General features: G+C 38.2%; 2 protein-coding genes and 1 non-coding gene across 4 annotated transcripts in view; 1 reads left to right on the plus strand and 2 right to left on the minus strand.

Annotated features, from left to right (window-relative positions):
• Positions 1-5,769, minus strand: part of LOC107665245 (dnaJ homolog subfamily C member 21) — an 11,763-nt gene extending 5,994 nt beyond the window's left edge. For both annotated transcript variants that reach the window (XM_016456055.1, XM_016456054.1), the window contains exons 1-7: positions 5,398-5,769; positions 5,114-5,207; positions 3,534-3,657; positions 2,896-3,024; positions 1,400-1,704; positions 684-853; positions 141-234 (exon numbers count right to left, since the gene is read on the minus strand). In XM_016456055.1, coding sequence (XP_016311541.1) covers positions 141-234; positions 684-853; positions 1,400-1,704; positions 2,896-3,024; positions 3,534-3,657; positions 5,114-5,207; positions 5,398-5,494 — 1,013 coding nt within the window. In that variant the 5' untranslated portion in view covers positions 5,495-5,769. The remainder of the gene's footprint in view (positions 1-140; positions 235-683; positions 854-1,399; positions 1,705-2,895; positions 3,025-3,533; positions 3,658-5,113; positions 5,208-5,397) is intronic.
• Positions 5,770-6,335: 566 nt separating this feature from the next.
• The window catches only part of LOC107665213 (FK506-binding protein 5-like), a 21,909-nt gene continuing 5,042 nt past the window's right edge, over positions 6,336-23,202 (plus strand). The window contains exons 1-12 of the mRNA XM_016455998.1: positions 6,336-6,547; positions 9,975-10,030; positions 10,109-10,212; positions 10,287-10,361; positions 10,991-11,134; positions 11,280-11,357; positions 11,721-11,872; positions 11,959-12,013; positions 12,088-12,165; positions 12,261-12,369; positions 13,209-15,908; positions 21,056-21,318. Coding sequence (XP_016311484.1) covers positions 6,453-6,547; positions 9,975-10,030; positions 10,109-10,212; positions 10,287-10,361; positions 10,991-11,134; positions 11,280-11,357; positions 11,721-11,872; positions 11,959-12,013; positions 12,088-12,165; positions 12,261-12,369; positions 13,209-15,908; positions 21,056-21,306 — 3,897 coding nt within the window. The 5' untranslated portion in view covers positions 6,336-6,452 and the 3' untranslated portion in view covers positions 21,307-21,318. The remainder of the gene's footprint in view (positions 6,548-9,974; positions 10,031-10,108; positions 10,213-10,286; positions 10,362-10,990; positions 11,135-11,279; positions 11,358-11,720; positions 11,873-11,958; positions 12,014-12,087; positions 12,166-12,260; positions 12,370-13,208; positions 15,909-21,055; positions 21,319-23,202) is intronic.
• trnam-cau (transfer RNA methionine (anticodon CAU)) lies at positions 6,873-6,944 on the minus strand. Its single transcript has one exon. It is a non-coding gene; the product is annotated as a tRNA-Met (tRNA).

Raw genomic sequence — 23,202 nt, forward strand, 5'->3', positions numbered from 1 at the left:
AGATATGAACTAAAGGGTTATATAATGTTTTTTAATGACTTGAAATCTAAAAATTAAATGAAATTTTTATCTGTGAAGTGATAAAGAGGGTGTGCATGGAAAGTTTCAGTGCAGTGTATGTGGGCGCTCTTTTCACTCACGCTTTATCGGATTTGAAAGATTTGTCACAGGCAGGGCAGTACAGGTCATCATAATAGTCCTCCATTTCCACGGCACCATCTGCCTGCACCACATCTGACAAAATACAGCGCTGAGTTGTGTGCTGTCCATTACTCACAAATGTTTACAGTATAATTGAGGTATTTTTCATGACTTGGTCTCGCTGAGTCACTGTATTTACGTATGAATCACAGATGACTGCTCTGACTTTTCCTGTGCATTTATAGTGACCTCAACACTGTATTTGTACACTGATGTCACATTTATATCTGAATATCACTGCATAGATATAAAATAACAAAACGACTTCAGACTTTTTTTTGCGACATGCTGTGCTTAGAAACTTCTTGTGCTCTTCCTTAAAAAAGTTTGTGTGTTATGAGACTGTTTTTAAACCTCCTAAACTTTGTTTTTCAGTCTCACGATGATCAAATGTGTGCTGAACCTTTGACTGGCCCTGAACCTCTGACCTCCTCTACCCAGAATCCACTTAAAGTATATGTGTACATGACATCAGAACTCACCTCCCCTGTCCACATTTGCCCTCTCCTGCCCGTTTTCCACCTCCTCCTCGTCCTCTTCACTCTCTGATGCATCACCAAACTCTTGACCGTACTGCGCTTCCATCTGCTGCAGTTCTTTCTCCAGCTCTGACATGGCAGTCCAACTCTGTTCCTGATAGTCTTCCACCAGCCTAACGGCACACAATCAATATAACTGTGATATACAGCAACAATGTATATAATTGTTAAATATTATACATGAAATATTTTATAATAATATCTAACTTTATAAATATATTTAATATTAAAATATTTAATATATGTTATTAAAAACATTTTTATATATTATATATATATATATATATATATATATATATATATATATTAGGGATGGTAATAATTACAGATCGAAAATTTGACTATTTGTGCACACCCCTAATATATATATATATATATATATATATATATATATATATATACATACATACCTATACACACACACAAAATGTAGACTTTACATGTTTTAAATAAATATATAATTAAATATAAACAAAAATATATATTTTTTTATTAAATATATTTAAAATCTATTTTAAAACTCCATGATATATCCAGGTTTTACATGACTGTGGGGACTATGGCTATCTATACATATCTCTCCCAGTTGACACATTTTTTCCTTCGTATGAACAAAATTTTGTCATATCACCCAATCGTATAAAAGGGGCTAATCTTACTTGGCCTGGTGGAGCTTCTGTTTTCTCCTCAGTTCTTCAACTTTTTTGGCCTTCTCTGCGTTCTGCTCTTCCACCAGCTTCTTATGGGCCTGAACACGCTTGTCACGCTTTCGGACGAAGGCCACTAGTTGGCGCACCAGCTCGCTGTGCTCTTTCCTGGCCTTGTCCCTGTTTTTTTTGTTCTCTTTTTCCATGGCTCTCTTCTCCCAGCGGTTGGAGGCCTGTCGAGTGTCGTACTCCTCTTTCCATGCAAAGTTTTTGCGCGTACAGAAGCTCTGCCAGTAGCCATAGAATAAATGTACCACCTGAGAGACAAAAAAAATATTATTTAGGGGAAACGGAGACAAACGCAAAGAAAATTAGAATACTATATGACTAGATTTTAAGTATAGACTTCCAGTATGCTGCATCCTTTTAAAAACAAGATAAAGAGTTTTTAGGAGGCTTGTACATTCATCTGCTTCTTGCAAGCCTCCACTGATGGCAAACACTTCAAAACATCCATTAGGTGAAGTGCAAGTATGAGCCACACCGGAAGGTGAAACGGCTAAGATCATTTAAGAGCCTATACAGGCCTAATTGAAGTGGGATGAACCTCATTGTTCAGACCCCGGAGAAAATGGTCTCAGCGCCTAAAAGAGGTACTGGATCCCTTGAACCAAATGTGAATTTTTTCTGTCAAGATTTTTCCCCTCTTTTAGCTAACAATCTGAAAAATGATTTCAGATACGGAAGAGTGCCATCCTGTTACCTGTAGAAGCTTGGAGAAGTATTTATAGATGGAATACTTTTGTGTTCCATTTAGCTAATAAGTTAATAATCCACAGTCTCATTTGGCTGTAAGGTCTAAAATTCACTAGATCCCTTGACGAACTCTGATGCCATGTTTTAGCACTCAAGTATTTCATCTTCATGTTACAATCTATACATATCTCTCTAACAAACAAAGTGTGTACCCTACTATCTCAAAAATTGTAACAAATTTATAACTGATTTTAAGATTATAATATAAAAGATAAAATATAATTAAAAGATTATAAAACGGATTTTTTTTTGGATCATCAACCGACTCTCACAGTCCATACATTAGTTCTGACTCAAGATTTTTTTTCATTTTCTAAGGAATTTCGTGATTCTGGTTTATTAAAAAGAACCGGATCAAAAGAGTCAGACTCACATACACTACTGCTTTTCAAAAGTTTGGGGGTCGGTAAGATTTTTTAATATTTTTGAAAGAGGTCTCTAAATTCTGAACAAAGCTGAATCTATTTGATCAAAATTACAGTAAAAGAGTAATATTGTGAATTCTTATTACAATTTAAAATAGCTGTTCTCTATTTGAATTTATTTTGAAATGTAATTTATCCCTGTGAAGGCAAAGCTGAATTTTCAGCAGCCATTACTCCAGTCTGTCACAGGCTCTTTTTTAAATCAAGATTCACAACAGTTGTGCTTAATATTTTTGTGGAAAACTGCATGTACCAGTGTCTACATACAGTGTCATAGTCACTCTGAGAGTCTCCAAATGAGGGAAACTGCTCCTCATCTTCTTCCTCATCTTTACTGTGCTCCATCTCCTCCTTTGCGATAGTCTCAAACACATTCCTGTATATGGTGTAAAAGCCCTACAGAGACAAAAGAGTTTGCACTGTTAAAACATAGAATACATGCATTTCCACAATAAATAATCTTAATCATTCCAAACTGAAAGCATAACTTTGCATTTTCAACATGAACTTTTACTGCCCTCCAGCGGTACAGGATGGTATAGCAGACATATGAGCTATACATTATAAACAGATAAATACCAATTATATGTAAGATAATACAAGACATAATAAATCAACAAAAATAAATCAACAATATATGTAATAGAATATAAAATAAAATATATAAAAAAATGTATAAAGCTCTCATTTAGTTCAATTACAGCTACATACAGAACGCAATAGTCTATATGCACTTTTTTGCTGAGCATATAGATACAATGCTATGGTAAAAAAAAAAAACATCTGTCTGACATGTTTCACACAATTAAAAATGAATGCAGATGAAACACAAGAACTTGTCCTGTATGAACAGACATAAGTATGTTTGGTTACAGGCTGACAAAAAATACATTTTAAATATTCACCTTTTCATCATCTCCGTAACCTGAGTAGCAGGTGACAGTGAAGAACTGTAAGAGATCAATGCTGTCATCCTGGTACTCTCCGCTGACACCCCCTTTCAACAGAGCCTCTCGGTGGTTATCATACCTTAAAACAAAAGTAACAGCCATATTAACAGAATTAAATATTAATGGGAAAATACTGAAGGCTGTAATACACATTTTAGTATACTAAAGGCCAAATACTGATTAATATTACTGGTATTTAGTCCCACATACTATGGAGAAAATTAACCCCCCCCCCCCCCAAACAATTTTTTTTGTGTGTGTGTGTGTGTTATGTGTGGCAGAAAACAACAGTCATTTTTTCTTTTTTCATAAGTTACAACAAATAATTACAGAATTAATTATTAATTATTAGAATTTATAAAGGAAAAAATGGCTATAAATTCACTGGAAAGCGATGACATATGCTGCAAAGTATACATTTTGAAATGTATATTAATAAAATATTATTAATATTACTATTACTGATTTGTTTGCAATTTTCAACCCATTCCTGATGCATCCAATACTAATACAAGTTCACAGTTTTGACAAATCCTCATTTTTGTTACACAGCTAGAACATGTAGATCAGCAGAATTTGCAACAACAACATTCAATACGTCTGTCATTCCAAGCCCATATGCTGTTTTTCCACTGAACACAAAAGCAGAATTTTGAAGAAGCTCTTTTGTACAACAGCAGTGGCCACTTCTGTCACGCTCCAAAAAAACACCACAAAAGTAGTCCATAATACCATATGGAAAATAGCAAAATTCACCTTTTTCTGTTAAATGGAAAACTAACTGCATATCGGTTTGGAATGTCATAAGGGTGAGAAAAAGTGTGGAACTACTCCTTTAACCAGCACCCCATAAACCAAAAATGATATACCAAAATGAAATGACTGTAGATCTTGAATGCTTTGGTCTTTCAAGAGCTTTAATTTTTGAATGCTTAGAAAGCAGACAGCTGACAATTTCTTGTCAAAGAGTCAGAATTGCTCACAGCATCACTTTAAGAGAATCTCAAATAGACTAAAAAGTGACTTTTTTTGTATGAAATACTATCAAGAAAAAAATATATATATCAAAACTAGGATTTCAGATGCTTGAAACACAAAGATAAAGGAGGATTCTCTTTGAGGATGATATATACTGTATGTGTATATATATATATATATATATATATATATATGTGTGTGTGTGTATATGTGTGTGTGTGTGTATATATGTGTGTGTGTGTATATGTTTATGTGTATGTGTATGTGTGTATGTATATGTATGTGTATATGTATGTGTGTGTGTGTGATGTATATATATATATATATATATATAAATACACATGTTGTGGAAGAAAATAAAGCCATATAGATTTGCCACATCACAGCAGTGAATAAAAGACAGAATATTCATTTTTGGAAAGAAAGTATCCTTTTTAAAGGATTGCTTACACAGGGTAGGTAACATAAATAAAGCCTCAAGTAAAATGTCATTAGTTTTGAACTAAGCTAGATGTATTGCATGTGTGGTGAACGTAGTTGTTGTTTGGAGGTCTTACCAGGCTCTCTCCTGCGGATCACTCAGAACATCATACGCAGCCTGGATAAGTTTGAACTCCTCTGCAGCCTCCTCTGCGTTATCCAAGTTCTTGTCTAGAATCAGAATAACAATATGAACAACATCATAACACAATTTCAAGGTTAAACTAATGTAAGTCCTATAATCAACAGCACTTGACAGATCATTCAATTGTTAGAGAACAGGCGACACCAACAGCCTTATTTATCAATATGGGACAGTAACCTTTATTACTTATCAAACAGATAAGATGAAACCAAATACCTGGGTGCCATTTCAAGGCTAATTTCCTATAAGCCTTTTTCAGGTCGTCGTCCGACGCGTCTCTTTTAACGCCCAGCACCTCATAGTGGCACTTCATTCTGGTCTGGACGTGGAGATGCTACACAAACTTAAACGGCTGTGTTTTGAAAACCACTGTCATTAACTACAGTACACACGAAATATCATCAATGTGGCCACGTGGATCACAAAACTAATACTACAACAGCGCAAACCTAATATTACGCTAAATATTGTAAAGACAAGAGCAACATTTATCCGCTTATTCATCAACTTCTCGAACAGTAGACATATTTTTCCTCGACAGAAGACTCCCACGAAGCCGGTGTCTTGTGTGCAGCCGCGGCGCATGGAATTGATGTCACACACGAAACGCGCTGCTATTGGCTGAGAGTTGTAGCTTTTAAGTATGCACTTCTATATAAAATATATACAAATATTCTTTATTTCTTATGTATTTATCTGAGATTGCATTTGTATATGCATTAAAATAATGCAAAGATAAAAAATATATATATTTTTGAGAATAAAAAAATACTTCCATATATCGCCATGGATCTTTCCTAACTCACAGTAATCTGATATATTTTAATAGCAAATATGTTTATAAGCATAAACACATGTGATATAACTTACATTACACACTTAAATTATTGATTAAATGGCTTACTTTACGTAAACATTACATTAAAAATGTCTCAGAAAGCCAACAGTGTAGGTTATTTTTGTTTTTTATGGTTCATTCAAAATGAAGCATTAACTCAAATTTGTTCTATTAATATAAATTAAATGGGTGGGATTTGTCAGTGGCTAACCTTTGAAACAATGCAAACCGCTATTTATTCCGAGCAGGAGTGGCTTATGGTTTTTTTTCTAAGCTTCCTAAGAGTTTGCATACAATTGACAAAAGCTGGCTATTTTAATCTTTCAGGAGGACATATAGCTGCTGCCATAACGAGATCTGCTGTATGACTACAGGTTATTTTATTCACATTTATTCTGCATTTAAGGATTGCATTTAATACACTAACATCATCATGAAATCAATGAGGGAAGTTGATCTGGATACATACAGTCTGTCTTTACTTACTGCAAAAGAAGACATCCTGAATCCACGCTCGTCAACAAACTGGTATGATGACGGCTTTTGTTTATTTGCTTATTTTTAAAAATCCTGTAATTAATAGAAAATATAATTCAGATAGACAAGCTTCTTACAGTAAAATAAAACGGTGAACAGGATAGCCTACGTGAATCTCTTTTACATTTAAAATGTTGTTTTTTGCTTGTTTTTATTTTTTAGTTTTTTTTGTACCAAGAAATGTGTCTGACCAAATAATACCTTTTAATGAAATAGCAAATGTTTTTAAACAATAATGATTATAATGCATATATAATGCATCAAAATATGATATAACCTATGCATAATATCTTATTTTGTAAAAGCGAAAATTTGTTAGCAGAGGACGGTTTCGATCCATCGACCTCTGGGTAATGGGCCCAGCACGCTTCCGCTGCGCCACTCTGCTTGGTGGGACGTGGCTAACGCAATTTCCATTCTTGAACAAAAGACAACTTTCCATTGCTCATATCTTACTGTTTTTAGCTTTTAATTATTCATAAACGCCAACAACCACCTAAAACACTATGCTCATGTTGAACTTCCGTGGAAAGAAAATAATGTGCAGCTATTCCACTACACAGATGGTTTTGCTCATAGTGCATGTGTGATTGTTAGGGAGATATTCAGTGTTCGTCAACGGCCCCGTTTAAAGTAATAGGACAAAAAAAAAAATCGTATTTAAAAGAATTAGGTGGCATTCCACACATAAAAAATGTTACTTCGGTTTTGTTTTTTGTTTTTTGCCATTTCATGCAAACTAGCTAGTGCGGTATACCTCATTGCTGTGGTGTCTTGATCTGATAAATTACATTTCAGAATGTCTGTCTTATCTTAATGACCAAACAACCCCCTCCCAGTCTAATTTCCTCTGTAAATACCCCTGCTTATCTTAATTAGCATGTTTATCTGCAAAATAACCACTATGACAAACTATCCTACAATCCGAGATGATAAAGACAAAGCTAAAGCAAGGAGGTGTGTGTGGGTCAAGCATCTGTTGAACATGGTACTTCAGACATGAGTGTGTCAGACCATGCTGGGGGCTAAAATGCAGACATATCCACAGGCTGGGCAGTTCCTGTTGTTCTGGCTACTGTTGTGACAGGAAACGTTTTAAAAGGGAGAATGTCACTGCTGGAAGTACTTTTCAAAACAGACCATGCTGGGGCCTAAAATGCAGACATATCCACAGGCTGGGCAGTTCCTGTTGTTCTGGCTACTGTTGTCACAGGAAACGTTTTAAAAGGGAGAATGTCACTGCTGGAAGTACTTTTCAAAAGAAAGAATGTTGGTTGTTTATGAGCTAAAAAAAAAAAAGTCTGTATAATTCTGAACTTCATTCAGTCAGTGTGTTTCCTGGTAACAGAAACCTTTTGGATTTCTTTCCTGACATACAGCATTTGATTTGAGTTGATGTTAAACTCTAAGCTGTTTTAAAACCAAGGCCTCATTAAATTATTCAAACCATGTCCTAATTTGATCATGTGTAGTTCAGATCTGTATTTCATTATTTAGATGTATCCACTTCGGGTTATCAGATAATCACATTTAATTTTAATAATGGATTCAAGCACATATTAAACGCAGATAGAATGTGCCAGATGCCTTACGAAGGTCCTTGTCTAAACACGGAAGTCTGAAAAAGCAGGACTCTGCATCTTCATAGCCTTCCTGTCTCTGTCATTTCCTCTGTTTTTTTTTAACAGAATATAGTATGTGTATCTATAATAAAGTATAAAGAATACTGTTTTATGTTCGACAGTACAGTACATTTAAGAAACAATAGGTAAATAGGGTAAAATTGTTAACTAATAAATATCACTGTACTTTCCCCAGATTATTACAGTACAAAACAATCGTTTTCTGATATCCTGTGTTTGAATATTGAAATATAATTAGCATAAATTTCCAGAACAGAAATCTGAATGTTGGATAAAGCCAATGTCAAAATTCTTGTTACATTTCTTGTTAGAGGATTTAGATATCTGAGGATTTAGATATCTCTTGTTATCACTCCATAAATCAGAAAATACTGTCAACAGCCAGGGGAAAAAAAAAAAGGTTTTAGGAATAAAATGTTTTAAAATTCAGGTCGAACAATATATGAACAAACCCCTCTGACAAAAACCCTCAAAATATAGACAAATAAAATAAAACTGTAAAGTCTGGTATATGTAAGTGCTACTGAAGTGGAGATTTTAAAAAAAAATCGGTGCATTAAAAAAAAAAGATCTAAAAAAATCTTCAGATGGATAAAGTGTAATAATAAACACTTAAATGTATTTCAGATCTTTTCTTTCCACTAAAAAAGACATGTTATGGAAGCAAAATAGCCAAAAATCTCAAAATTGACCAGAGTATGAAAAACACTGATGCCTGTAGTGGCTTGCATTATTAAGTAAACTTACAAAAACATCACATGCATCACTTCATAATAGCAACATAACATAATAGCACCCAAGCAGCTTGTGTCTTATGTAAGTTACAGTAGATGTAACATGCTTGACAGCAGTGTTGGGGGTAACGCCTTACAAGTAATGCGAGTTACGTAATCAGATTACTTTTTTCAAGTAACTAGTAAAGGACAGTGTATAGAGTCAAGGCGTTAAGCTCAAGACATTTGCGTAAGCCGCTTCTTTTAATATAGCTCAAACTATTTGCCTAGAAGTTGAAAAATGTTTGGATTAACAGTCTATGCAGTTATCCTTCTAGGTTTTTGAGAATGGCTAAGACATGCTTAGCATAGTGATTTTCAAGAACGACAGATATAATGGCTACAGTGTCCAAATAGCCAAATTCATCTATTTTTGTTTGTATGAACCTGAGTGCACAGGTTTGTACTAGTTAAATGTCATGCTATTGTATCTACTGTTGCAGTTGTAACTTCTGACATTGTTGTCATGAGAATGTGGGAAAACTGCCCTTTTGTTTTTGGGTGTGAGCACATTACAGAAGACCCTAGGGGAAGGGTCCTTTATATGGGCGTCATTCACAGGAAATGGTGCCATTTGTGGCTGAAATTAGTTTTTTTTCCCTGTTTAATTTACTGTACTGAACTTTCAATACATCATATTTTCCTACCTTAGGCCTTTCCCAACTTGTGTATATACTGTATATATTACACAATATTATATGTGTGTGGATAGATACAAATATAAACATACAAAATGTCTATATATATACATTTTATATACTGACTTTCATTTCAAATGCATTAAACGCTAAAAGAAATCTTTAATCATACATACATACAGTTAATAACCAAACCTCAAACATCAGTACGGAAGCATTCATATGTCTGTTACTAAAATATCAGAGAGCTTGCCTGCACTTATAATACATTTATCTTTGTCTCTAAATTGAGTTATCCATCTTAATGAAATAAAGTGAACCTTTAATATTCCCTGTGGCCATTTTCTTCTATCTCTGTGTACAGGGCTTTATTCACCTATGATGGAATAATGAACATGCTCAAACTGGCTGATTCTGGAGGTAAGAGCACAAAAAAGATGCATAAATAATGTTTTGTTTTTTGTTTGTGGACTTGTTTATATGCTCGTTCTTTTATAGCAGGTGGATTGAAAGAGTTGACAGCTAAGCTTCACCCTAAATGGCCACTTTATGGGATGTGTAGGGTGGGCAAAGCTCAACCTCGCGTCGCTATGATATTATGGGTTAGTTCATCCTCCACACAGTTTAATGTAAAACACTGATTATTTCCCTTTAACCAGTGTTTGTGGTCTCTCAGGTAGGAAATGAAGTGGATGGGTACCGCAGAGCTGAGTGTGCCAGTCATTTACCAGCAATCAGGGCTTTCTTTAAGGTAAAAGAGGACAGGGATTATAAAACAATATTGTATTTAATTTAGTATACTGAAAAAAATCAAAGCCTTACATTTTGCTTTACTCATGTATATAGAGGTAAATCGATTTCCCTGTTGAAAAAACCAGCATATGATGGTTAGGTATGTTTTGACGCTGGGATGCTGGTTTAAGCTGGTCTTTTGCTGGTTTAAGCTGGTCCTTTGCTGGTTTAAACTGGTCCTTTGCTGGTTTAAGATGGTCCTTTGCTGGTTTATGCTGGTACTTTGCCAGCACATGACCAGCATAAACCAGCAAAAGGACCAGCATAAACCAGCAAAGGACCAGCATATGCTGTTTTTTTCAACAGGGTTAGGTACCATAATAAACTTGTTTTGTAAACATGCAAGCATGTAGAGATCTTAAACTAGATTTTTTTGAATTCAGTTTCTTCTTTTAGAAGTCTTGTTTGGACTGCATGTCTTGTCAGTTTTAAATAAAATTAGATTTGTTTTTAATTCAGTTTCTTCTTTTAGAAGTCTTGTTTGGACTGCATGTCTTGTCAGTTTTAAATAAAAAACAAAAGATAAATGCATAAAAACTATGAAAACATATTTTCTCCATCGCTCTCTTTGTCTTTCTGATGCTTCAGGAAGTTCACATCTTTCTTCCTGCCCACACTTTGGATGAAATCACAGAGGAGAGGATCTGTACACTGGCCTATAATGCTGCAGTGGTGACACAGGGACCGAGAGGGAGACCCAGCCACCGGACAGAAGACAGACAGGCCATTGTGGTATGAGATCATGACAGTTTCTTACAACAAGGGGGCAGGCTTTATTAATCCTAAATGACAATGTTGTTTTGAAAAGTATAACCAGTCAGGCAATTAAAATCAGGAAAATGGTAAACAAATCAAACTGTCTCCTTACCATTTCCAGGGCACTAATTACAAGCGGACAATCGCAGCTGCAGAGATCCAAAGAATACAGAGAGATTCTTTTTGGGCACACGCAGAGGTACAGAGTGAGTTTTTATGTAAAAAAAAAATTTTTTTTCTTACTATTTTTACATTTCATTATTTTTTATTAACCCATAGCATGGCATAAAATATATAATGATCTGAGATAACTGAGATTTATTATTTGGTTTTTTCTTACTATTTTTACATTTCATTATTTTGTATTAACCCATAGCATGGCATAAAATATATAATGATCTGAGATAACTGAGATTTATTATTTGAGTTATTATGAGTTATTATTTGAGAATTTGAACTTAGCACAGCAACATGGACTCACTCAAATTTTCCTCCAAAAATGGAAAAATGTCACAAACAATACAAAAGCAGACAGAGGTTAGTTTCTTACTGTATTTTACAGAGAGAAGAGGAGGAAAGGAAAAAGGAGGAACAGCGGAGGGCAGCAGAGGACAGGAAGCAGAGAGAGAAAGAACGTTTGCTCCAGGAAAGGAGAGATGCAACAGAGAGAGAGCGGAGGATGAATGAAAAGGAACAGAAAATAAAGGAGCAGAGGTCAGTCAAATATTCCCATGCATGTATGCAAAAAAAACAAACAAAAAAAAAACAAGGGTCAAAGGTGAACTTTTTTTTTTCAATAGGAGAATACAGGCCCAAATGGAGGCAGAGGCCTGGAAACTGGAGAAAATAAAATGGGTATGATAAATTTGTTTCCATGTGTGTGCGTGTGTGTTTGCATGTATATATTCTTAAACTATATTATATGACAGGAGCATGAGGAAAGGGAGCGTGAAGAAGAGGAAATTAGAGCTAGATATTCACGCTCTCAATCAGAGGAAAATGCTGTGGTTAGTTCTGTCAATCAAACCTGCACTAAGCCCATCCCCTAAATATGTGCCCTGTGATTTTCATGCAGTGATATAATACTGTTTATGGCCAACAGGAGGCAGCAGCTCTTGTGTCTCAGCGTGCTGTAAACCCCAGAGAGTTTTTCAGACAACTGTCCTCCTCAAGTGTCCACATAGCCTCCCATCCCAGCTCCACATGTCCAGGTAAAGTATAAGACAAAGAGAACCGCCATGTGTTTCTATTAGCTGAAACCGTGAGAGCAACTATGCTACTGCATACTCCTCACAAACAAATATTTTATGTCTTACATTTGAGAACTTATTTTAAAATCCAACATAATTTATTTTTGCATTTTTATGGCATCCCAACCAGCTTTAATGTAAAGATCACAAGTTTTCAATTAGTTAGCATTTACCACAGTTACTGTATAAAATGACAATGAACAATAGGCTACATTTACAGCATTTATAAATCTAGGTTAATGTTTCTATATATTTCTGCACTACTGTTCAAAAGTGTGGGGTCCAGAATAATTGTAACATTTTTTGATGTTATATAAACAAATAAACTACTTTTTTTTCCCCAAAATTTAATAAATACATCATACTTACCCCAGACTTTTGAACAGTAGTGTAGATTAACATGAAATCTAATGTACAGTAAAAAATGTTCATGTTCATTTTACAGCAGTTCATGATTAATGCATTATGTTAACAACTATAACGTATTGTAATCTGTTATCAGTTATGTAAATATATAGTAAATAAAATTCATAGTAAGCAGTTCACACATTTGATTTGTTAATAAAATGTTTTCATATCAGATATGGCTTGCGCAGATGTTCAGCATGACAAAAATAGAAATAGGGTGTTCGGCAACTGAACAAGTCTGTCTACACATCAAGTGGCAGTAATGTGACGCACACATTATTGCCACTTGGCGTGTAGACAGATTTGTTGATGATAATGACAGTAGTCTTGTTTTGTAAACGTACTTTTCATATTTTAGTTGTTTCAAAAATTCTTTCTCTTTTTTTTTGCAGCCAGGAGTCCCTATAGGCGACTGCATCGATGTCAGACAGACAATATCTTCAGTTTCAATGAATCACCTTCTTCTACACCTACTTCCCCATACAGATCATCAGTGGTATCGCCTTACTTTCCGTCGACTCCCACATCCCGGAGCCCAATCCTTTTCACTAGCACTATGGCTTCCTCGCTGCCGAATGGTTCAATGGTATCTAACAAAAGCCAGATCCAGCAATCTAAGATGATGGAGCCACGGCTCCAAACTCAACCATCACCTACAACCGATGCAACTGAATCTGAAATCAAAACTCCTGTCAGTGATATACTAGACAGTCTGGTCTTTTATCCACCTCCACCAACCCCTGAACAGCTCCAACCAGATGAATCAGAGGTAGCCGATGAGTTTCCTCCACCTCCCCCTGGTTTTGAGAATTCACCAGAACCATCTGTGGGCCAGCCTGAGACACTTGACGACCCCTTAGACCCTCTTCTTCCTCCATCATGTGTTTTGGTACCTGAGCCACCCACCAGACCACTTCCTGCTCTGTCTGTTGCTCCACGAACGCTGAACGACTTGGAACCGGGGAGGGATTTTACTGCTTGGGCATCAGGTATATCTACGGTTGAGGAGGAGGAGGATGAAGGGAATGAAGCAAAAGAGATTAAATATGAGGGGAAAGATGCAACTGAAGAGATGTATGGAGAGCGAGGGAGGCATGAAGAAGAGAAGGGAGGTGGAGAAGAGAGAGCTGAAACTGGAGAGATGAAAAACAGGGGACAGGAAGAACACGATGGAATGACTATGGAAAATCATGAAAGTGAAAAAGAATCAAATGGTAAAATGATGGAGAAATATGAGAGTGGAAAAGAACAAGATGGGAAAATGTTGGAAGAATGTGAGAGTGAAGAAAAACAAGATGGAAATATTATGGAAGAACGTGAGAGGGAAGAAGATAAAGTTGGGGAGATTGTGGAAGAATTTGAGAGTGGGAAAATTATAGAGGAAAAAGAAAGTGAAAAAGATGGGAAAGATTTGGAAAAAAATATGGAAGAACATGAGCAAGATGGGAAAATTGTGGATGCATTTGACAGTGAAAAAGATGAGAAAAGCATGGAAATATCTGAAACTGAAATGAAACGATATGCAAAAATGATGGAAAAATGTGGGCAAGAAACTGAACAAAATAGGAAAATGAAAGAAAAATGTGATGAAGAACATGACAGTGAAAATGAACAAGCTGGTAAAATTATGAAAGAACATGAGGTTGATAAAATACAAGATGGGGGCATCATGGAAGAACATGAATGTGAAAAAGAACAAGACTGGAAAATTAATGAAGAATTTAAGAGTGAACAAATACAATATGCAAAAATGATGGAAGAATGTGGGCAAGATGGGAAAACTGTAGAAAAATGTGAGGAAGAACATAAGAGGGAAAAAGAAATTGATAGAAAAATAATGGAAGAAGATGGAAAAAAAGGAAATCAAGATGGAAAAACTGTGGATGCATTTGAAAGTGAAAAAGAACAGGATGAGACAAGCATGGAAGGATTTGAGACTGAAGAAATACATAAATGTGAAGAAGAACATGAGATTGAAAAAGAACAGAACCGGAAAATGATAGAAGACTGTGAGAGTGAAAAAATACATGATGGAGAATTCATAGAAGAACATGAAGGTGAAAAAGAGGATCGGAAAGTAGTGGAAGTATTTGAGACTGAAAAAATTATGGAGGTATGTGGGCAAGAAAATGAGCAAGATGGAAAAAATGTAGAAAAATGTAAGGAAGAACATGAGAGTGAAAAAGAAGATGATGTTGAAGAACGAGATAGTAGAAGGTTGGAAGAACAGGATTGGAAAATGATGGAAGTGTTTGAAAGTGAAAAAGAGCAAGATTGTAAAATTGGGGAAATACATGAAGATGGGAAAAGTCTGGAAGAACATGAGGGTGAAAAAGAACAGAATCAGAAAATGACAGAAAACTGTGAGAGTGAAAAAATACAATATGGGAACATCATGGATGAACATGAATGTGAAAACAAACAAGATGGGATGACGGAAAACCAACAGGACAGACAGAACCAAGACAATGAACATATGTCACATGTGGATGTAGACAGAGCAGTGAACGTGACTGTGCTCAGGAAGGAAGAATCATACACAGAAATAATAAAGAAGAATGAGGCGACAGAAGTAGGTGATGAAAATGAGAAGGAACAGATGGACACACCTTTAATCCAGACAGTGGAGGCTGATGTAGTTTTTTCCCAGCATGCACCACTCTTTCAAGAATCCCATGCTACAGAGCCATCTCAAATCAATGACGCATGTATTCCTGAAATCATTTCAACCACTCAAGATAAAAACGAGCCACAGATGAGCTCAACTGATACCTTACCCCAAATAAACTTACCAACCATTCAGGTCGAGACAGATCTTTCTAGTTTGAGCAATCAAGGAGATTCAGACATGAAAGAAAAGACTGAATCTGTTGACTCTCAGGCTTCCTCAGAGACCTCCAAGAACAGCCCAGACGCCACATCAGCAGAACAGACTCCTGACACAGAAACATGGGCTACAGTGGAGGATGAACAGACAGAAATGCTTCAACAGGATAAAATTGTGGACAGCAGCAATTATTTGGCTGAGGGGATCAATACTGAGTGCAAGACATTACCTATAGCTGAGAAGCAAGCCAGGACTGGACAGTCAGGTGAGGGGGAGTTTAGTCATTTCTATTAATCGAAGAAAATTTTCACAAAACAATTAAGCAACTGTTTTAACACTAATAATTAGAAATGTTTCGTGAGCAGCAGATCAACATATTAGAATGATTTCTGAAGGATCATGTGACACTGAAGACTGCAGTAATGGCTGCTGAAAATTCAGCTTTGCCATCACAGAAATAAATTGCATTTTAAAATGTATAAAAATAGAACACACTTATTTTAAATTGCAATAGTATTTCACAATATTACTGTTTTTACTGTATTTTATAGCAAATAAATGCAGCCTTGGTAAGCTTAAGTGCAGTGCTTAATTTGTAAATGAATAATTGCCAGATCCAAAACAGCAATTAAAAGGCGCTGTGACTGACACTGAAAATACAACCTAAGTTTTCCCGGAACATTCAATGACGTCACTAAACGGTGATGCCACAATTATAAGAGAGCATCATTCACATGTTTTCTGCATTAACCTAACTAGGGCATAGCTTCAAAACCGGTCAAAAATGGGTTGCCAGGATGATTTTAGGAAAATGTATATCTAAGATACATTAAAAATAACAAAATTAGTTTTCATAAAAATAAAATTAAATCATAGTAGCATAGGTATAAATATGCGAAAAATATCTGACTTAAATAAGTAACAGTTTTAATTAAACGCGCATCCTTGCTTTATTGTACAAAATCACAAATGTTCTGTTGTTATTTTGAGTGTGCAAAAATAAAAGTAAACACTTTGTGCTTTCGAATTATCTTACTCTTATCTGTATGACCAAAAATGATGTATTTTATGTTTCAGCTGTTAGATCGCGCCGCCACATATTCACAACTCAAACTTGACATCACAGTCTGTTCATTATCAAAATAAAAAACAGTCAACCAAAAATATAAAAGTTTACACTGGTCAATTTAAATAGTCTGTGGTAGGCCTATAACTGGTCCACTTTGTATGCCAAGCACATAGTTGCTCATGTGAAGAGGATATTTCTGTCGATATACAAATGCGCGTAAAGTACAAAGCCTCAACATTATAAATAATAGTTTCAAATACATTGCGAATATAGAAACATTATGATTTGTGCCGAATGAGAGGTACGCCACGTGAGCCCAATCAACGCCTGGTACTTTCAGTTTCGCTTTGTTTTGGTTTCTTTAGGTTTATATATTTTTATTTCATTCTTGTTCTGTTCTGAATACCGTTACATTTATATGATTTGTTTTGGAGTGAGCTATACTAACGTATAGCTATGTTTATAGTGTTTATAATGTTTATACATTATAATATTTCACTTTATTTGGTATTATTTATGGTATTTCTGGTATTATTACACTCTCTCCAAACGTTCTGCTGCTAATAAAACAATAAGCAGTAAGCACCAATCAATGAGAGCAAGTTAAACTTAAGAAAGCTGACTGGTCACAGTCAGAAATATGTTGAGGACCAATACATAACCTCCAAATACATAAACCTGCGCTCGCTCTCATATGCACGCACGCACTGTCACGATCTAATGCTGGATCCTTAAAAACAATTACCAGAATGCAAAAATCCAAAATCGGGCATTTTCCAGAACAGGATCCGGCAGGATCCAGCTCAAATTAAGCACTGCTTAAGAACATTAAAAAATCTTACTGACCCCAAACATCTGAATTATATGTTTGAATAAATACTAGTTCCCTATCAGTTAGTCACGTTTTGTCATTACGTCAACACTGACGTTAGGGGTCTCACTTGGGAGCCCCAATCACTTCTGAACATTACAAGAAATGGCCAATTTTTGCATGCCAAGTCACTCCCCATACATACGGGTATATAAGATGGCGGCATGCATCCACTCATTCAGATTTTTGCTACAGAGCCGATCGCTTCGTGAGGGCTTTCTCTCGTCTAAGAGAAATCTTCCAGAAACGAAGAAGCCTTCACTGCAGGAGATTCTCAGCTGTGTCAGAAAACAGTGCATTCAGCTGTGTGCTCGCCTCTCCTTAGCACAGGTAAGTGCTGTGATCCACCACTGGGAGCTCCAATCTAAAAGAGCAATTTCCTACAGCTTGCACAGTCGAGAGTGTCTTTCAAGACGTCTTTCCGACCGTGTGCTTCCGGGTGTGGTAGTTTTACTTACCTCTGATGATGGACACGATCGCTGTCTCACGTGTCTGGGCCTCCGCCATGCACACCATGGCCATCCTGCAAGTACACCTCTTAAGTGACTTTGCCCAGCAGTTCTCGGCAGTCCGGAAGCAGACAGAGGCCATTAAGCACATCTTGCCTAGGCGGGACACTCCAGTTGCCAAACCGCTGAGGTCTGGGTCTTCATCTGCCCGTCGCTGAGGGTGCCCCCTTACGGAGTTAATATCTGCTCCGCCCTGACCAGAATCCAAGGAGGAGACTTCCCAGAAGACAGCAAAGCATCCCTGAGACGGGCGGCCCAGAGATGGAAGGGGTTGCTCTTTTGGGGCCATTAACATCTGGACCCTCACCCCGGGGGAGGGCCGGGGGCGTTCACCACCGTTGATGCCTGTTCCGCCACTGACCCCTCAGTCAGCGGTACCCGCATTCTCCATAAAAGAGCAATTTCCTTCATCTCTGGGTCTGATGTGTCAGGATTTGTCTGTGAGCGACGCTCTGCTTCCTCACTGTCAGTCTCAACACAGTTTATCACCACCCAAGAGGTTGCGGTTGCAGGATGCTCCGCTTCCTCACGTTTCCCTTGCAATCTCTCCACGGGATCCAGGGAGTCAGGTAAGAGCTTCTCCTCTGTCTGTACTTCAGGATGCCACGCTTCCCAGGTTAGACTCTCTTCCTCCTCTCTGCTGCCTCACCGTGAGTACGTCAGTAATCGTACCTTTGGTGCCACTTTCTCAGAGCTTGGGGGCCTGGCTCATTCAGACGATTCAACAAAGTATGCAATAGAGCCTGTCCCTCCAGCCGAGATGAAATTGGGATTTTACAGTCCTTATTTCATTGTACCCACGAAGAGTGGTGGGTTACAACCTATCCTGGATCTGCGAGTCTTGAATCGGTCTCTTCACAGGCCTCCGTTCAAGATGTTGACGCAGAAGTGCATTCTTTAATGCGTTCGACACCAGGATTGGTTTGCAGCGATCAACCTGAAGGATGCATATTTTCTCGTCTCGATTCTACCTCGACACAGACCGTTTCTTCGGTTTGTTTTCGAGGGTTGGGTGTATCTGCCCAGTCGGGATGTCCCTGTCTCCCCATGTCTTTACAAAAGTCGTGGAAAGTGCCCTGTCCCCACTTCAGGAGAAGAGCATCCGAGTCCTCAACTATCTCGATGACTGGCTTACATTAGCTCACTCGCGAGATGTGTTGTGCGAGCACAGGCATATAGTGCTTCAGCATCTCAGCCACCTGGGGCTTTGGGTCAACTGGGAAAAGAGCAAGCTCTCCCCAGTGCAAAGCATCTCTTTTCTCGGTATGGAGCTGAACTTGGTCAACATGACAGCACGTCTCACGAATGAGCGTGCCCAGTCAGTGCTGAACTGCCTGAATTTGTTCAGGGGGAAAACAGCGGTTCCTCCAAAAACATTTCAGAGGCTCCTAGAGCATATGGCATCCGCAGCCGCAGTTAAGCAACTCAGGTTGTTACATATGAGACCACTTCAGCACTGGCTGCACAGCTGAGTCCCAAGAAGGGCATGGCGCCGTGGCACTCACCGGATCAGTGTTACCCCAGTTTGTCGCCGCCTTTTCAACCCATGAAGCAAGTGTCGAGGCATGTTGTTGTCACAACAGATGCCTCTAGGACAGGGTTCCTGGACGGAACCACGACTGCAGTGGCACATCAATTGCCTCGAGTTGCTGGCAGTACTGCTTGCTCTTCACTGGTTTTGTCCATTGCTGCAAGGCAAGCATGTGCTTGTCCACACGGACAACACTGCGATGGTTGTGTACATCAACCATCAGGGTGGGGTACACTCACATCGCAAATCACTGCGTGTCGTTCATGTTCCGGGGGAGCTCAATCATGCAGCCAATGCACTCTCACGACAGGTTACTCTTCCAGGAGAATGGAGACTCCATCCCCAGGTGGACCTGTTTGCTTCTCAGGAATCTTCCCACTGCCAGCTGTTCTACGCCCTCACCGAGGCACCCCTCGGCACGGATGCTCTGGCACACAGCTGGCCCCCACGGTGAATGCAAGTACGCCTTTTCCCCAGTGAGCCTGGTCTGTGCAAGATCGCGCCTCGTTCCCTCTTGGGATCTCTCTGTGGCCCTGGCAGGACCACGGGGAGCCCCCTTTGAGCCGCTTTACTCAGTTGAGCTCAAGTTCATGTCATTTAAGACAGCACCCCTGGTCGCGCTCACATCCATCAAGAGGGTTGGGGACCTGCAGGCATTTTCGATCAATGAATCATGCCTTGAGTTTGAGCTGGCTGATTTTCACATTATCTTGAGGCCTCGGCCCGGGTTATGTGCCCAAAGTTCCCACCACTCCCTGCATCTGTCCTGACATGCTTGCTTGTCAGCACCTGCACCTTCAATTTTCGTAACACAGTTCTGGTTGTGGCGCTTTCCATAGGGACCCCTAACGTCTGTGTCGAACGTGACTGACTGATAGGGAACGTCTCGGTTATGTATGTAACCCTCGTTCCCTGAAGGAGGGAACGGAGATGTTACATCCCTCATGCCACAACAATAAGTGGATGCACGCCAACATTTTATATACCCATATGTACAGGGAGTGGCTTGGCATTCAAATTCCACCCGCCAATCGTCATTGGTTATTTCTTGTAATGCTCAGAGGTGATTGGGGCTCCCAAGTGAGACCCCTAACATCAGTGTCGACATAACGTCTCATTTCCCTCCTTCAGGGAACGAGGGTTACATACATAACCAAGATGTTCTGTGAAATAAAATTGCAGTTTTTTCAATAAAAATGTTTTGACATGCAATATTTTAATGTTAATTAGTAATTAATTAGTTAATTAGTAGTTAAGATAATATAATAAGATAATTGTATTATTAGAAAGCTGAGAGTTTTCTTTATACTTATATTTAAATAAACAAAATATAATGTCACAGTGGATAAGAAACATGTTCGGCCAATGCATTATTTTTCAGTTTAGCCATGTGATTGCAGTTGAATGAAATTTTTTTTTTGTAACTTTGCAGATACTGCAATGGACCTAAAATGCAGTATTACTCATCAGCTGGATCCGACTAATGACATAAGTGATCTTGAAGTGGGAGAAGAGGCTATATCACTCCTAGCCAGTGACACAGATGTGGAGCAGAACTTAAAGTCTAATTCTGACCCTGATCAAGTGAATAAAGACATTAAACATAAAATTATGGAGAACTGCGAAACAATCGCGGAAACACCCAACAACATGAGGAATGATAAGATAGCCGATGAAAAGTGAAGAACATAATTGGTAGGTGTGAACTGTTAACTGTTTAATGGAATGGATCATTCACCCTCACCCTTAGAATGGATCGAATGCAATACTTCTGGTTTTGATTGGCATTCATTCATTATAAAACCGCAAGGAGTGGAAGGGTAATTTAGGGCTAATCGCACATTTGTGCTTTTCACCCCAGGATGGTTGCTCGGATGGAAATCCTACAATGCGATATAACTGCAATAAATAATTACCCCAATTTAGAGATTTAGAGAAAATCTCGTCATGATAATTATATTAGTAAATCTCGAAAGTGTTTTTGCTGGAAGGAAATATTACACTGAAATTTTATACCAAACTCGACCTAGTATAAACACCTCAACCTCAAAAAAGTAAACTTGTGCATGCACAGAAAAGGATTACAGGATAGATGAGCCATCGATTAGAAACAGACAGACAGACAGGAGACATGTTTATCAGATACACCGAGTGCAAATACTTTAACTGTAACATCAGTATACTTATCTCTCTTCAAATTGTACATTCTTCTGGCAAAAATATTGGATAAGCTGCAGCACATGCAAAAACATACCAGATTTCTGCCGTTGTTATTTAGTGCTATATATACAGAGCTATAAAAAAGTTACTTTAAAGGAATAGTTCACTCAAAAATGAAAATTTGCTGAAAATGTACTCACCTTCATGCCATCCAAGATGAAGATGAGTTTCTTCATCAGAACAGATTTAGAGAAATGTAGCATTACATCATTTGCTCACCAATGGATCCTCTGCAGTGAATGGGTGCCGTCAGAATCAGAGTCCAAAAAGCTGATAAAATCATCACAATAATTCACAAGCAATCACACAACTCCAGTCCAGTAATCAACATCTTGTGAAGCAAAAAGCTGCATGTTTGTAAGAAACAAATCTATCATTAGGGCGCTTTAACTTTAAACGGTCGCTTCTGGTCAAAATATGAATGTATAATCCAGGGGCGTAGATTACGCGGGGGACGTGTCCCCCCCCACTTTTAATATCACGTAAATTCGTCCCCCGCACTTTTTCGGGCAAGTGTGTTCGCATAGAGGTTTTCAAGAGCCGGTGTGAATAAATATAGATTTAAATTCAAAGAGACAGGATAGTCTGTGCATGATCTGATGTTTTATTCGGACCCAGAATAAGGCGAGATGAACATCACGGAGCGCTAAACATTCCGTGCAGTGTATGTTTCATTCATAATCTAAGCCGGAGGGCGCTCTCGCACAGAAAGTCGTATGAGGAAATTCCTAATATGGACAAAAGCGTCCAGCTATAACCTCTTCGCCTCAGAAGACAACTCTCACTGACAAATTTATTTCTCAAAGACCAAGGACGCGTTGGCCCACAATTGGCCCAACCTCCTTCTTTATGCATTCCCCCCGATCGCTCTGATCCCACAGGTAATCGGGCGATTTTTTCTCCGTCTGGTGTTTAAACCGCGGCAAAGACCCTCTCACTTCCAAATTAGCAGCGGTGCTGTCTTTTCTACAAGAGCTGCTGGATAAGGGTCGCTCCCCATCCACGCTCAAAGTCGGCCTCGCCGTCCACATTTGCGAGGTTTTATAACCTGGAAGTCCCGACCTTACAGGCCAGGATCCTTTCCACTTGAAATAGCACGCGCTGCGTAAACAGACATGACAGAGAGCCCTTGGCCATGCCGCGCCCAAGTTCTCTGGTATTGTTCACCTGTTAGCTCTCGACCCCTGGGTGTCGAAGTTACGGGTATACTCTGGAACGATTAACCAGGCCGGGTGTGACCTAGAGAGCTCAGCCCGTCTTAGCCTTGGGTTATTGTTGACTTCTCTATGAGCATTGGTTGCTTATGGAAGTTTATACCTTTAGTCGTTCCACTACATTAGCACGGCGTGATTGTACTGT

This window comes from Sinocyclocheilus anshuiensis, unplaced genomic scaffold (assembly GCF_001515605.1).
Source record: "Sinocyclocheilus anshuiensis isolate Anshui unplaced genomic scaffold, SAMN03320099.WGS_v1.1 scaffold587, whole genome shotgun sequence".
Lineage (NCBI taxonomy): Eukaryota > Metazoa > Chordata > Actinopteri > Cypriniformes > Cyprinidae > Sinocyclocheilus > Sinocyclocheilus anshuiensis.